The following is a 16,070-nucleotide window of genomic DNA, read 5'->3' on the forward strand; positions in this document are numbered from 1 at the left end:
ACATTTGACTAATTCATATGAAGCTGTTTTTGTGAACACTTTAATAGTAAATTCAATAATATTAAGACAGTTTGCACTATGATATCTTTTTTCTTTTTTTTCATTTTCATACGGTACACGTGCTTGACATACGGAGGATTTCACTGGAACAAGAATAAGAAATTTTGGACAATCACTATTCTGTATACAACAGAACTGTGAGAAAACTTCTCCAGGTTTTTGGATTGACGTTATTTGATTATATGTATATTTATTTATGTGTGTTTGTTAAGAAAGTTATGTTATTTTACTTGTTAGCGCCACTTTTTCACTTCACCTGTTTTTTTGTATGGTGGTTTTCAGCTGCTGGAGTCCTGGCTGGGATCGTCATAGACTCGGAAATGTCCTTCTCCTGCTGCAGTGCTGGACACAGCATTAACAGTCAATCTGTGTGTGCTCCAATCTCAATGTGGTGCACGCTGATGGCTGGTCTGATATGGCCTTTCCACCTGACTCCTAGGGGACCTATATGCTCTGCCTTTCTCGGTGGTTAAAGTGTGACAGCTGTACTCCATTGTCATTCAATGACTACAGCACCGTTGATGTCTCTGTTCTTAGATACGATCATTGTCTTCCTGGAGGTCTTAGCTGTCTTCCTGGAGGTCGTTCATACTAGTATCTGCAAGTACATAGTATTATAGTAGAGGTATGGAGCAGGCTGATAGCATATGATAATGTAGGGCCCCCATCCCAGCTGACCTGGTACTGGGGGGAAAGGTGACCTACCATGCGCTGTTTGTTCTTTGGCCCATAACAGGAAGGAATTAGGTGTCCTGATACTGATATGATGACTGTATCCATTAACCCCCTATGCATGTGAAATGTGTCCCCCATGAGTGGGTGTAGCTGTGGCAAGGTAGCCTGAGATGAATGCTATGGTGAAGGTGTAGTGTGCTGCTCTTTCTATCGTTGCCCAGGAGCCAGCTTAACTGTTGGACTTCTGCTGCTTCTAGCAGGTGCTGGGATTTGCCTCCCTTTCCTGCCACCGGTGTTCCCCCAGCCCGCCCTGCACCCATCGTCTGCTCATACCTCTAGGTATTACCTTAAGTAAAATATCTCTGATCTTTGCTCCTATCTCCAGGAGGTGGAAATAAAAATCAGAATTGTTTTAGTGCCCTAACAACCAGCGAGGCTCAGACAGGACTTTGCTAGTAACTGAATTTTCAGCTGACTGGTCCAATCCAATTGTGCCAGATCCAAAATTGAATGGGACCATGTGATTTTTGCAGTGACTTTAGATGCTTAAACAGCATTACTCACTTTAATGAGCACACAATGCTTAGGGTCAACATTAGATTTAACTAAACATGAGATATTCTTTACTACACTTTTGGCCTGTTTCAATATTAAGCACTTATATTTGGGCTACATGTGGCATTGGTACATTTCAGTGCATTGTGACTTGGATTTTGAAAACCCATGCTGATTATACAGCTGTCTATCTTCATTATGTGGTGATATATTCTTCATATTAGGGATCTCATTTGCCCAAAGTAGAGGTTATCTTGGATTAATTGAGAACAGCTGAGCTCACATCAAGTTATTTAATGGGTCAAAGTAAGATTAAACCAGAGAAGAAATACACCCGTGCTTGGTATATCCCATATTAAAAATGGTACCAGCTGCATAGCAATATAAATGCCTATATATGTATATAAAACAAAAAGACAGTTGTCAGCGCTTATCTTTAACACTGCAAATATGTGTGTATCTAGCAAAATGAAAACATTAGGTATTAGTTCATAATTTTATCAAAACAATAGCTAAATGTAAGCCCCATGTACGTTGGAGGGGAGTGCATTTGATTGTAGCTGCGTTTTAATTAAAGATGGGCGGGTCCGGTTCCCCGAGAACCGAACCCACCCGAACTTTGGGTATCCGAGTACCGAGCTGAGCAGTTCGGTACTCTCCCGCCCGCTCCGAATCCAAATCGAGGCCGAACGTCATCGTGACGTCGTCGGATCTCGGGGCTCGGTTCTCGCGATACTTCAACTTTATAAATACACGCCTCCACAGCAATCCATCGCCATTTGACAGAGGGAGAGAGCAGGGTGTAGTCACAGGCTGATTAGAGCAGGGACAGAGAATACAATATTGTTCTTGCAATTGCTCTAACCAAAATCGCTAGAGAAGAGAGGAGGATAGAGGTTTATTATTTTTTGTTAATATTTGGCACTCCCCAGTGCTTTTGGGGTGTCCCCCATAATTGTGCATAAATATTTCTGGCTGTCAAAAGTCATATCTGTCAGCAGTATCTACCAACTAATTTTTAGCACTCCTCGGTGCTTTTGGGGTGTCCCCCATAATTGTGCATAAATATTTCTGGCTGTCAAAAGTCATATTTGTCAGCAGTATCTACCAAATAATTTTTAGCACTCCCCAGTGGTTTGCGCTCAGAATGGATTCAAACCAGTCCACATATGATCAGAATGAGCAACCAGGTTCTGTCACCAGTCCTGATGTTAGTGTTCCCAGTACGTCATCTGACCAAGGCGATGTCAAACAACAGAGTGTTTCCAAATTAGTGCAAAAAACAAAAAAATGTTTACTGTATTGAAGCGTAAAAGAAGTGTAACTGAGCAAAAGTTAAGTAACGATAAAAAAAAAATTGCAAGCATGCCATTCTACACACGCAGTGGAAAAGAGAGAATGAGGCCTTCACCTTTGGCTATTAGTGGCAGATCCCAAAAAGTTACCCAGCCTACAATTGTGCACAACTACTGTTACGCGTCAAAGCCGAGCTGCAAGATAACAGTGAGGCATTAGAGGAGAATGTTTGCTCTGATTCACAAATGACAACAATCCCTGTGGAGAGTCCATCCAACAGTGGGATGTCTAATCGTGAGCATTCTGCTGATGTGTGCCTTAATAGCCCGAGTGTAGCCGGTGATACCCAAATTGAGGATGCCACTTTGGAATTAGAAGAGGATGAGGGGGAGATTTGTGTAGGCGACGAGGGCGCTAATGAGGATGTTGATGAGGATGAGGTTGTTTGTGTAAGTCCTGCACCAGTGGCAGCAGTTCTGGCACGTGACAAGAAAAAGGCCATTGTCATGCCTGGGCATAAAACAAAAAAATTCACTTCTTATGTGTGGAATTATTTCTACCCAAATCCAGACAACAATTGTATAGCCATTTGTAGTGTATGTCAAGCCACAGTCAGTCGAGGGAGGGACCTTAACCATCTTGGAACCTCGTCTATGTTACGCCATTTAACGAGAGTTCATGGCAAAGTGTTGGGAAAAGCTGAAAGTTCTTCCCTAAAAAATACAAGCACTCCATCATCAGCTAAGACCCTCCGCTCACCAACATCCCGACGGCTACAAAATACACCCACCACACCATCCTCATCAATATCCTCAGTAGCGCTCGGAGTTAGCCCGGCATCCCACTTAAGGCTGGATGACTCCTGCACTATTATTGATTCCTCTGAAGAAAGCGTTAGTCCCACTGCTGCTGCTGTTGCTGGGGGTGAATCGTCATCCCAGAGGCAGGTCAAGAAATTTATCCTTAAGGGTAGGGTGTCATAGACAGAGTGACCCCAAACTGACTTTGTCCATTTCTCATAATATTGTACAATCTATAACGGCTGAATTTTTTGGTATTTTATACAAGTGGAGGGGGGCCTAGAGAGACAGAAACCAAACTGGCTTTCTCCATGTCAATTAATATTGTACAGTCTATAACGGCTGAATTTTTTGTTTTTTTAAACAAGTGGAGGGAGGCCTATAGAGACAGAAAGCAAACTGTCTTTTTCCATTTCTTTACATATTTAACTATGGTGTAAGTGTAGAGTGTAATATACATTGAAAGACGATGGCTGCATTGCCAATATGCATAGATGGAGAGGAAGACAATCTGTTTTGTGTGTAGAATAAATGAAGGCCTACCAACGAAGAATTAAACTGTTTTTTTGGATGATTTATTACCTCAACAATTAGATTACTTATCTCTAAAACAGTTGGAGCACTAAATTGGGTTAATTTAGGCCCAAAAACATGGATTTTCCAACAAAATAGCAAAACAAAACCAAACACAACCAAAACCAAAACCAAAACACGCAATGTCAGTTTTGCAAAACCAAAACCAAAACCAAAACACGACGGTAATCCAGATCCAAAACCGAATCCAAAACCAAAACACGGGGGTCAGTGAACATCTCTAGTTTTAATAGTGTTTACTGCATTTAGGTCAGTGTAGGACCTGCATATAATGAGGAGCCCTTGACGCTGGGATGCAGGCTTAAATGTATTAATCAAAATATGAACTAATGGTCATGTTTTCATATTGCTAGATGCACACAGATATACAGTGTTAAGGATAATCGCTGACAACAACTGTCTTTTTGTTATCAGATGAATGGCTCAACCATGAAAAAATCAATGCAAGAGTAAACATTGTGGACATGGGAGAGGAATGTATAGTCTACAACAGATGAGTTCAAAGATCTCAAAGAGTCAAAAAGGACAAGCTGTGAAATCAGTGCAGAGAAATCAGAGCTACATTTAACCATTGCATTGTGGGGAGCTATGGATCAGCCTATGTGGATGGATCTATGCTTCAGAAATTTGGGAGCTTAGAAGGAATCACCAAACAAAATCAGATAACCCTTCTGGATAGAGCAGACCAATAAAAATAAATTGTGTAGTTTTATTTGACATGGGCAGCACGGTGGCTAAAGTGTTAGCACTTCTGCCTCACAGCGCTGGGGTCAAGAGTTCAATTCTCAACCATGGCCTTATCTGTGTGGAGTTTGTATGTTCTCCCCGTGTTTGCGTGGGTTTCCTCTGGGTGCTCCGGTTTCCTCCCACACTCCAAAAACATACTAGTAGGTTAATTGGCTGCTATTTAAAATTGACCCTATTCTGTCTTTCTGTCTGTCTGTATATGTATGTTAGGGAACTTAGACTGTAAGCTCCAATGGGGCAGGGACTGATGTGAATGAGTTCTCTGTACAGCGCTGCGGAATCAGTGGCGCTATATAAATAAATGGTGATGATGGTGATGACATGTGTCAGGTGAATAAAGGTTAACTAAAGTATATGGAATATAATCAACTCTCCTTCCCTGCCAGAATTAAATATTTACCCTCCTTCTCCTTCATTTTCTATAAATTAAAGCAGATTGCATTTTCCAGATGCATTTGCAGAATAGATTTGGGAGTAGTAACTGTTGGGGAGACAGGTTACTGCTATTGCTAACTTTCTTGTAGTCCCATCATGTCTGCTTTACAATGCCAACACATTTTCAGGGCCGGATACGTCATGTTCAGTGAGTTAAGTCCTTGGGCTTTGAGTGAAGAGCATGATAAGATGACAAAAAGGGTTTAAAAGCCATATGTTCCAATTTAGTGAAATGTACATTAGGAAAAGTCACAGGTGTAGAAGTGATGCTGGAAGATAAGGTATTATCAGTGTAGTGGCAGGCTAAGAGAGACTCAAATAGCTACATCTATATCATATGCAGCACAAACACTAATGGCCTGATTCATTAACAAAAGAGAAAAGAAACTAAACTAAACGAACTAAATGTGCATTATTTCTAAAACATCGAGTAAATACATGTCCGTATTCAATAAAGAGCGGTTCTGATGATTTGTCTGCTGTTGACAAGATACTGCAGGATACGTCCAATACATATGTGGAATATCAAATAACAAAAGAGTGGACAGAAAAAAAAATGAAGTCACCTGTTAATAATATAATAATAGTCATTAATGATAAAACATTAAAAAATAAAAACAAGTTTAAATAAAAAAAAAATTCCGCCATAAAATATGTTTATTAGAATGTTCTCTACTGTACATAAAATAAATGTTTGCTGTTGCCCCTGATTGCAAACACATGTTCTAGCATCCATACACAGCTGTAATTGACACTTACTCCTGACTTGTAGCTGGTGCAACCGTGCAAGTGTCACGACTGAAAATCACATATCTTTGAAATGCCCAAAGTTGTATGCTGAAAAAGGGCACTCGGCTTATACACGGGTGAACTTACCTGGTGTCCGGTCCCTCGGCTTCAACTTCTGCATATGCGTTCCAACACAGGAAGTTCGGCATTTGGAACGCCGAACTTCCTGTTGTTGGAACGCATATGCGTTCCACTGCCGGGTAAGTGAAAAAATCTCTCTCTCTCTCTCTCCCCCCTTTTTTTTTAATTTACAGTGCAATTACATAATGAACAAACAATACAGCCACCATGTTCATACATTTATATCCCTACCCCTTATATACCCCTTTATTTAGGTTAGGTTGTACCCAATGCCAATGATTTTATAATCATTTATGAATGTTCCTTGTCATCTACTGTTATTTATGGTTTAGCTAAAAATGATTTCATAGATTAAACCTATCATTTTTATTTAGGTTTTTAAATTAGCGCTCTTTTCCACCCTAGGCTTATACTCGAGTCAATAAGTTTTCCCAGTTTTATGTAGTAAAATTAGGTGCCTTGGCTTATATTCGTGTCGACTTATACTCGAGTATATACGGTAATTGTGCGCAAATACGCAACCTATTGCCATTTATGCTCCTTAATAAATCAGGCCCTAAATTCCCTAATATATGAATGAGGATTATATAAATAATGAATCATATGGGATGAGAAGTAAAGGGACATAACATAATTAAAAGAACCAATAAAGCTTATAGTGAAAGTATTTGTGTTAAGCAACAAAAGGAGGCAGGAAATGTTACTTTATCCATTACATGTTACAAAGAATACAATGAGCCATAATAAAAAGATTGACAAAGAAATAAGTAAGAACATCTACCTCCTATTGTAATCCCCATAATAAAAAGAGGTCTATTAATAAACACTAAACAATAAACTTGAAATAAAGATAAAGTATTACTCAAACCAAATTAAGATAGGAGGAAATACACTAAAGTCTCTCTGCAAATATATGGCTTGTAAAGACCATGACTTGTTAACATTACATAGACTATTGATAGGGATGATATGAAGATATGAAGCATAAACTAAATCTCCTTCATTAATAAAACCCCAAACTTTTAACCGGCCTGAAAAATGTTTAAATATTTAATTTTTTAAATTGGGGTTTTTCATGAAGACCAATGACATACTGACTGTGACATACGAGTAAATAGAAAGAAAATATTCAGCAAGAGGATCAAAAGGATGGTAGAAGTGATCATGACCAATGAACTTGCAGAGATAACATCAAATAGATACGAGCAGATACTGAATAAGTACATCACTGACCAATGGACTTATGCTGTATGGGAGACAAATAAGTAATTTATAAGTAACTTTGTGCCATTTACCGTACTGGGATGAGAAACATTGAGTTCAGATTAAAAACCTTGCACCATAGAAACTCCTCCACTTCATTTTAGAATAGACTAATAAAACAAGTGACCCACTTTAGTAAAATCCTCACTGCATTGAAGTTTTCATTTAACGGACGGTATCAGTTACACTATACAGTAGTAGGTATTAGCGTAACAGTAAGCCTACAAGTGTCAACTATCCCATAGACTGAACATATCTGATTTTACCTATGTGAGATACATTAAAATTGGCATGAGGAATGAACGGAGCTGTTTAAAGTGCACCAATGTATTAATCAGTTAGATTGACACACTTAGCAAGCCAATCCTCTTGGATATCAGAAATAAAGGCTATTGGACTACTTATCTTAAAGCAGACTATGGGCAGGATTTACTAAGCTGCGGGTTTGAAAAAGTGGGGATGTTGCCTATAGCAACCAATCAGATTCTACCTTTCATTTATTTAGTACTTTCTACAAAATGACAGCTAGTATCTGATTGGTTGCTATAGGCAATATCCCCACTTTTTCAAACCCGCAGCTTAGTAAATCTAGCCCTATGTATGTTTCATTGTTTCAGTGCGGCGCATACACTAGACCACCACTCCCACCTAATTACACAAACTTCTACTTGCCAGTCACACAGGCCCCGCAACCATGGAACCTCTTACTGAGTACTGTCCTAGTGATCCATAGTGCCCGGAACCTTTTCATTTTGTGAGTAATGTCTGGAGGTTTCAGGTGGAAGTAAAGAATTATGAATGTATCTCTGCTATGCATAGAATGTGGAAACATATTTATAGCACTCGATATCATCAGAACCTCCATGCAATACACCAAATAACAGCAAAGAGATGGAAGTCCAACACTTTGGGTGACACTGAGTGTACCCAGCACTTCTGCTTGTCACAAAATGATATTGGAAACTCATCATCATGTGAAATAACTGCAATTCAGCCATAAGGAATGTGTCATTTACGATTTACATGACTTTACAAGTAACCTAACTATTGTGGGTGTTATTGACTTAAAAGTAACCTAATTATTGTGTACTGACATAGGCTGCACGGTTTCCTATAGGTTTAAGTGAACAAAAACGTATCAGTGCAGTAAACATAAATTGGGAAATGCACCTAAACTGTGCACATAGTTGTTTGTTACTGATTGCAATAAATCCACAACCAAGGATATTTAAATTTCCTTTGCTTTTAAATGCAGACACAGGGGATATTTTATTATAATAAATACCAAGTAATTTCACAAATTATTAGATCTGAATATCTCACATGCATTATGTATGCCATTATGGAAGAAGGCAGTGTCTAACAAAACAATGTAAAGAGGATAATCCTTACAGCTAGCATGACAACATAACGTGAAAAGAGATTAACCAATCCAAGTCATATTAACAGTACAAGTAGTAAGTTATAAAACACAAGGCTCATCTCTCTGTGCGGTACACAGGAAAGGAAGGGGGGCGTGGGTCTTGTTATGTAACTCCAGTTTGGGAAAGTTATACAACTCCAAAAAAAAGTTCACATTGCACTCCCGTGATACGCCCATACAGGCAATCTATAAATATCAGCAGCCAGACAGCGACGTACCCACACACGAAGCTTTCTGTACATTTAGAGCAGACATGGAGTCCAGGAATCTGATGCTTCTGGTCTTGTTCGCTGTGTTCGGGACCACTGTGGTGGCTGAACAATCTGCTTCATTCTGCCGTGAGCTCGACTGTCCAAAGTACCAGTTGGTGAAGCAATATGACGTAAGCTGGAGAGGGGCTTTGTACATGGTCTAAGTGGTCTTGTTGCATCTGTTCATTTTTTTTTTTTTTATCTTTAAAGGGTTGGTAAAACTGGCGATGATGGGTGGTTTAATTGTATTTGGTGGTATGTAATGCACATTTTTATATAACTGTGAAACCTTTGTGTTGTAGAACTTAATCTAATAAATGTTACTTTATTATATAACTATAGAGCTCACTTTCACAAAAAAAACGTTACAATAGAAGGATGCCAATATTTTCAAAAAGGTTGTGACAGTGTAGTTGCAAAGAAACTATAGCTCGTCTACCTCAATTGGCTTTTGGGATGATTGTTTGCATTGCTTTCTATTGTATTAATTTCTAGATATAGTTCAGAAATACATATATTTATATGCATACTAATATTGTGTGTGTGTGTTTTTATCCATATATATATATATATATATATATATATATAATATATATATATATATATATATATATATATATATATATATATATATATATATATATATATTCTCCCAAGTCAATGTCTCAAATCAAATATTTTACTTTTATATGCAGTTTTCAATGTACTTGCAGTGCTTGATGTGAGGCACTTGCTTGTCTTAATGAAAAGCCTTCTCTAAAAATAATTTAAAACCTGGACATCATATCTTTTCTGATTCCTCAACCATTATAGTAGGGAGATCATGAGCATCATAGTAGAAATCTGTGTGTGTGTGTGGGGCGGCGGCGGAGACCCAAGAAAGCAAAACACACTCACACACACACACACACACTTATGCACTGCACTGAAGAGTAAGTCATGGTGAACTAAACTATAATTGAATATAACACTTCCTCAAACTATGTTGCCATTTCATTAAATAGTGGCTCTTGAGTGCAGAATATGACGAAAGACGTACAATATGGTTTCCAACTATTTATTTCAATGTAACTATCTCTAACTTCCAGAATTTTGAACATCGCACCTATGAAGAAACCCGCTGGGTAACCACCTCGCTGAAATTGGATTTCTTTAGCATTGGAATGGTGACAAGCTTTAGACGCCTGTTTAAATATATCTCAGGAGAGAACTCTGAAGGTGTGATGTGGGCTTTAATATATAACAAATGAATTGGTAAACTAAACCTGTATAGCTACACAATACAAACCTAGCTTCTGACATTTAAAATAGAAGTATATAGAAGTATACACACAACACTAGAACACCAATTAACCTGCTGATTGTAAATGCTAATATTTTAAGGTTAGGCACCAAATATACATTTTAAGGAACAGGTGGAGGGATATATCAATACAAGTTTATGAGTTAGACCCAGAGATGGGACAGTATAGGAGGGGCAGAGGTATTTTGTCTTTAAACAGACATTTGACAAACATGCTCAAACAAGAAGAGTCAAATATATGGAACTTGTGTTGAATAAAAGTTTTCACCCAAGATTGGTTAATCTGTTAATGGATCTTAAGATTTTCATCTGCTACATTGGTTTGTTCAAAATCATAATTAATTCTAAACAAAAAAGTACAACCTGTAATTAAATTACAGCAAGTCTAAAAATTTTTAAAAAAAAATAAATAAATTACAGCAAGTCTGTTCTTGGGAAATGAAGCTTCTACAAATCACTCGATTTGCTGATATTGCTCTAAATTTATGTCTGTAACAAATTATTTGGTTATATATATTGTTAATGTTTACTAGTTTTTTGTTTATTGTATTACAACACATGTAAACAGGTGACATTTGAACCCATTGTTTCCAGTGTTTCACATTATGTTCTCAGGAGTTATGTGGCAAGGGTTTTGCGAGCCCTTAAGACTACTATAGCAACGGTGACCACTGTACTCCTGCTTGTTATATTTAAAAATGAGGGAGGGGGTCTATCCTTAATGTTAGCTTCATCTCAAAGCATGGAACAGTAACTGATAGGAAGCTATTGTAGCTGCTACAACATATAGCTAATGGGATTGTGCTATGTATCTGAAATGCATGCTAATTGACCATTGCTAATTATATCTTCACCTTTCTTTAGAACTAAAGATTAATATGACTGTACCTGTGGTGACTAGTGTTCCATTACAAAAGCCACCAGTTCATAATTCTACAATGTGCTTCTTTGTGCCACATGCATTGGAGAATCCCCCAAATCCATCAAACCCTGCGGTTTATCTTGTGACCTATCCTTCAATGTCTGTATATGTCAAGTAAGTTACTTTATTAGAAAGGGAAACTGCACAGTGCTATGTTTAGAAGGCAAATTAAAATCTGTACATTTATATTTGGGGTATAATGTGATGAATTCTATAAAAATATTTTAAAGACTTTTAGAATGCTTTATTTTGATTGGTTCGCAGTGGCGTACAAGAATACATTAAGAAAACCAAGTATTTAATGTCTGACAAAGTCGCAAATCAACAAACCATAACAAAGACCTTGTACACTTGAATATTCCGGAATAACTCATTCTCTAGAAAGGGAAATGGTAGCAGAATGGGATATGGAGGGGTGAGCAGTGCAGGACTTTTTGTAGGGTTACAGTTTATCTCCCTTCATTATGATGAACAGTAGTTGTTTAGAAATATTGGGTGTCTTGAAGTAGATAGAGGTAGTGTGTGTGTGTGTGGGGGGGGGGAGGTTAGGACAAGAGCACGTGGGAGATGAGCGTTCCCATCGCATCGGGTCTAGCCTGGTAGGTTAGGGACTACTAGAAGGATTGTTGAGACTTGCTCTCAGCAAATAACCATGGGATCCAAACTTCTCCAGATACATGTTTTCTCCATAGCTGCAATCAAGTGAAAACGTTGAAAATTATTTACCAACCAAGTGAACAAATAGTTCAATAGTATAACATACAGTAGACAACATCTTGTTCTTAGCACTTATTTGCAAGTGCATAAACCCTAAAACGTAATATAGCCTCGTACCAAACCACAGAAAAATGGAGCTCATCTGATGTATGGACACACTGGAGATAGTGATTGAAGGATCTTTCTTCTTATTTTTCATATATGTTAGTAGCACATCTCCAATATGCTGGAACGCAGAGAAAGAAGATACCATAATGTAGTATGTCTTAATCCTATTACAATCTATGTTCAATAAGATCACTAGAAGTGTACCAGAAGTAGGCTTGATATAGGACATATAACAATATACAGCTGCTAATAAAAATCAAATCTTTAATATAAAAATGAGTATCAAATGCTCGTACTTTAAAAAAACAATATTAAGGCTTATCTGTGTTCCTCCAAGTGTTCCTGATGGGAGAAAAGCAAACCCATGGCCATGGGAATAGTCCTAATACAAATAATACAGATATGGAAGTCCAACAGAGTGTGCCTCTCCTCAACGCATTTAGTTTTACTGACTTTCTCAAGAGGTCATCAGCAGTGTAGATGTAGCTTTCCAAAGCAGGTTGAAATAGTCCTATTGTCCAATAAAACAAGCTAATTCAGAGCTAATGAATAATCAAAAAAAAAACCATGGCATCAGTCTTGTGTATTCATCTGACTTTCGCCATTCCGGTATGCGACTTCCACCAACACCGAATGACATCATATTCGGTGTTCAGACGGTAAGGGAAAAACAAATATTCATAAAGGACATTATGTGCTAATGAGTCAAGTCTGGTATCTACTCTCTAGATATCATGCAGCCAGTGTGTCCATACATGAGATGAGCTCCATTTTTCTGTGGTTTGATACAAGGCCATATTGCACTCTATAATTACAAAAGTGTTATAGTATATGTTGATAGCTATATATATATATATATATATATATATATATATATATATATATATATATATGAGAGTCAGTTTCCTGGAATATAAAGATATTGGTGTGGATAGCATTGGAAGAATATCAAAGAGTCTTTTGCGACTTGAGATTCAAACAAACTATTCAAGAGTGTATGGATATTGTATCAGTAGGAGGCTATCACAGGGCATGACCACCAGATGTGAAATAGGGTACCTCTGTGGCCAGTCCCTTCAGCAGTTGGGTGAGGCTTTGGGAAACCTCTAACTGAGTTTAGCTGGAGTACAGTGTTACCTGTAACATTCTATGTAAGATTTTTTCCTAAATATCGGTTAAGATGGAGATTTTGGCAACTCCTAGCCTCATGTCCTCCCAAGTCTCCTCATCCGCTTTGAGACTGCAGTCTGTTCCATTCCATTTGGTGGTAGTCCTGTATGAGCAGTGCAGAGTCCATACCTCTCTGTTTGAGAAATCATTCTCGTACAAGAGGGGTGACAATAACAAAATATGTTCAAAGGTGGTAAGGTCCTTGAGAACCTGGGTCTGGGGCAGTGAGTGCAGTAAACTTCTTATTTTATGCCTTTGACTGGATTTAGATGTGGAAGTCATGGGGAGATAGAGGAGATATTAAATTTTAGTGAGTGATAGCTCCAGATTTTCGTGGAGAAATTCAGTGGTGGAAGTAGTAGAAGCAGATCTTTTTTTATTTTATTTTTTTGGCCCCACAGGGAAAATAGGTTGGGCCAATTTAGAAAGTTATAGAAAGAAAACGTAGAACGTCACTAGTCTCTTCAGCAAATCTATAAAATCTCAGTTAAATATATTGTGGCAGTTATTAATGTAAAGAATTGGCACAAAATGTTATGTAATCAAATACAATAACAATAACTGTTATATAAATTTATATATAAGCAAATCCGTCAAGAACTAATACTGTCCATTTCAAACAATAACATTTATGGTATTTCCACACTAGGCTAAAGTATGCTTTAGGACAGAACTGGAAACAAAATAACATTCATTATATTAAGGAAATATAATTAGCTCTGCTTCACAATTAGGATACCATGTCAATAAGAATCCTATATACAGTGTAGAAAAGCCAAATATCACGAGAATAAAAACAGCAGTCTGTTCTTATCCTGACTCTATGATTAATGTTAAGAGATCAATACTTACCTTGTGGTGGTCACTATTTAGACCAAGGTAGGTTAAGTTCTCTGGCAGAATATGCAGGGTCTTGTGGTTTGTTACAATTAGAAAGGTAGATTCCCGTTCCAGCTAAGAGGTCGTCTCAGGATAGACTTTTTCAAAGCTTCCTCCTCTAGGTATGGGCTTCAGTATGTTAAAAGAAAAACTTGAGGGTTTGCTGTTCCAGATGAAGCGTATCAATGATTTTTGCATGTTACTTAAAGGTATATCCTCTTACAGATGGGAATCCCCACTATATGGGGAAGGAAGGAACTTAATTTTGATTAAACCCATCTGTGCCATAGCCCCCTGAATACTCACCAAGAAAGATCTAATTTGTAGAGCTGGCAGCAACAGAACAGTGGTACCTCACTCATCCTGCCAAGTCCTTTTCCCTATATGGCTATGTTTGAAAGACTCTGCACTATAACCAATGATACTGGAAACTTGAAATGTAATTATGATGAGCCAACGCTACACCACTACGAGTTGCCCTTCGGATCCACCTCTATTGATGGATCACTGTAATAGTGGGAGCAAGGACGTAGGGCAGTGACTACTCCCCCCCCTCCCCCACAAACCCTACTGGCATGGCAGTTTGAAACAGACATGTCTGAAGTTGGCATGCTCTCATATATAGCTTTCACTTTTAATCAAGTCCACCAACTTTATCTACATCTTCACTTATTACCTTTTTCTCTTTCTGATTTGTATGCATTTTTATAAATCATCTGGAGGTCAAAAGCCGACAACAAGGATATAAAAATATTGAATGTATGTGGTATTTCTGAATACACTATTTGCCTTTATGTTCTTGTAGAATGAAGATGGTCTTATATTAAGAATTGTACCAAATGCATCCACATTAGTCTTATCTACTGATAACCATAATCTTCCATTGCTTTCAGGAGTTTTGATGGCTATGCCTTAGAAGCTACATATACCAAGCAAGCTAAAGCCCTGGCAGAAGATCTGAAGACCCTTGGACTTCAATTTGAAGACTCATTCTTTCTACGTGCTGGCTATAACGATCCTTTTACATTGTTCAACCGTCACAATGAAGTGTGGTTCTATGCAGTGTGAAAAGATTTTTCTTGGTTATTCTCAATGTATAAACTTTTATGCATCATGTTTTGTAGCTAATGGATTTATCACGTAAAATAAAAAAAGCATCATTCTTGTAGATTTTGACTTTTCCTTTTATCCTTCCACGTTGCTGGCTGACTTACTGGTTTTAAGCCACGCCCCCTTCCCACTCATGCTCTCTATACATGGGTTTAACTCCATATCCAGGGGAGACATTCACCTAAACGACCAAAATGAACTAACTGTATTACGTGAAATATACCTGTTGAACGGAATGCTAATGACTGGTGTGCGTAGGTATTGAGTGTTCATTAAACTGCCACAGCTGTGTATTAGTGGGATTTAAAGCTAAATGTGTGGCTTTGCAGTTCTGGAGGTGGACCTGCCCCTCTTAACACATACCAACCCAGAGTTCATGTAAGGGGGGGGGGACGGGTAGGGAACAGTTTCTGGGTGGGTATAATACCCATTTAGAGCCTTTTATATTACTAAAGTGTTTATGTGCACACATTACACTGAACAGGACATTGTCCAGATGCTGTGTAGCAGAATTATCATAGCAGATGGATATGCAATGGTTAAAAAAAAAAAAAGCAAAAAAAATATTTTTAAAACCGTTTAATAAATGATATATTTATGGACATGTGTATTGTAGTTTTTCCATGCCTCCTCTAAAAGTTTGCCAGCTTCTGTTCCATTTTACATGATATCTACCCTTGTTGGGGTGCACAAGGGCTCAGGAAATGCCAGCCATAAGATTACCTTGGTAAGTTTAATATTTTGCGTGGACCTTAAATGATTTATTCCAAGATATGGGTATCCTGTTGCTCAGAAACCCCTGCAGAACCCTGCATACGTCTGTCCATATGTAGATTTGGTACTTGGTAGACACAATCTCATCATTGGCAGTGATTTCAATTTGGTCAGTGAT

The 16,070-nt window shown here is 38.0% G+C and overlaps 1 protein-coding gene across 1 annotated transcript; it reads left to right on the plus strand.

Moving 5' to 3' along the window:
• The first annotated feature begins 8,856 nt into the window (after positions 1-8,856).
• Positions 8,857-15,236, plus strand: LOC142144695 (heme-binding protein 2-like). The gene is made up of 4 exons (XM_075203824.1): positions 8,857-9,100; positions 10,058-10,187; positions 11,137-11,308; positions 14,962-15,236. Exons 1-4 carry the CDS (start codon positions 8,972-8,974, stop codon positions 15,134-15,136), a joined length of 606 nt encoding a protein of 201 aa, XP_075059925.1. The 5' UTR covers positions 8,857-8,971; the 3' UTR covers positions 15,137-15,236.
• The last annotated feature ends 834 nt before the right edge of the window (positions 15,237-16,070 follow it).

This window comes from Mixophyes fleayi, chromosome 3 (assembly GCF_038048845.1).
Source record: "Mixophyes fleayi isolate aMixFle1 chromosome 3, aMixFle1.hap1, whole genome shotgun sequence".
Classification (NCBI taxonomy): Eukaryota; Metazoa; Chordata; class Amphibia; order Anura; family Limnodynastidae; genus Mixophyes; species Mixophyes fleayi.

Excerpts from the sequence above, each read along its gene's own strand:
- LOC142144695 (XM_075203824.1), top strand. The coding sequence starts at position 8,972 with ATGGAGTCCAGGAATCTGATGCTTCTGGTCTTGTTCGCTGTGTTCGGG. Across the intron at positions 9,101-10,057 it reads AGTTGGTGAAGCAATATGAC|AATTTTGAACATCGCACCTA; the intron begins GTAAGCTGGAGA and ends TCTAACTTCCAG. Across the intron at positions 11,309-14,961 it reads TCAATGTCTGTATATGTCAA|GAGTTTTGATGGCTATGCCT; the intron begins GTAAGTTACTTT and ends CATTGCTTTCAG.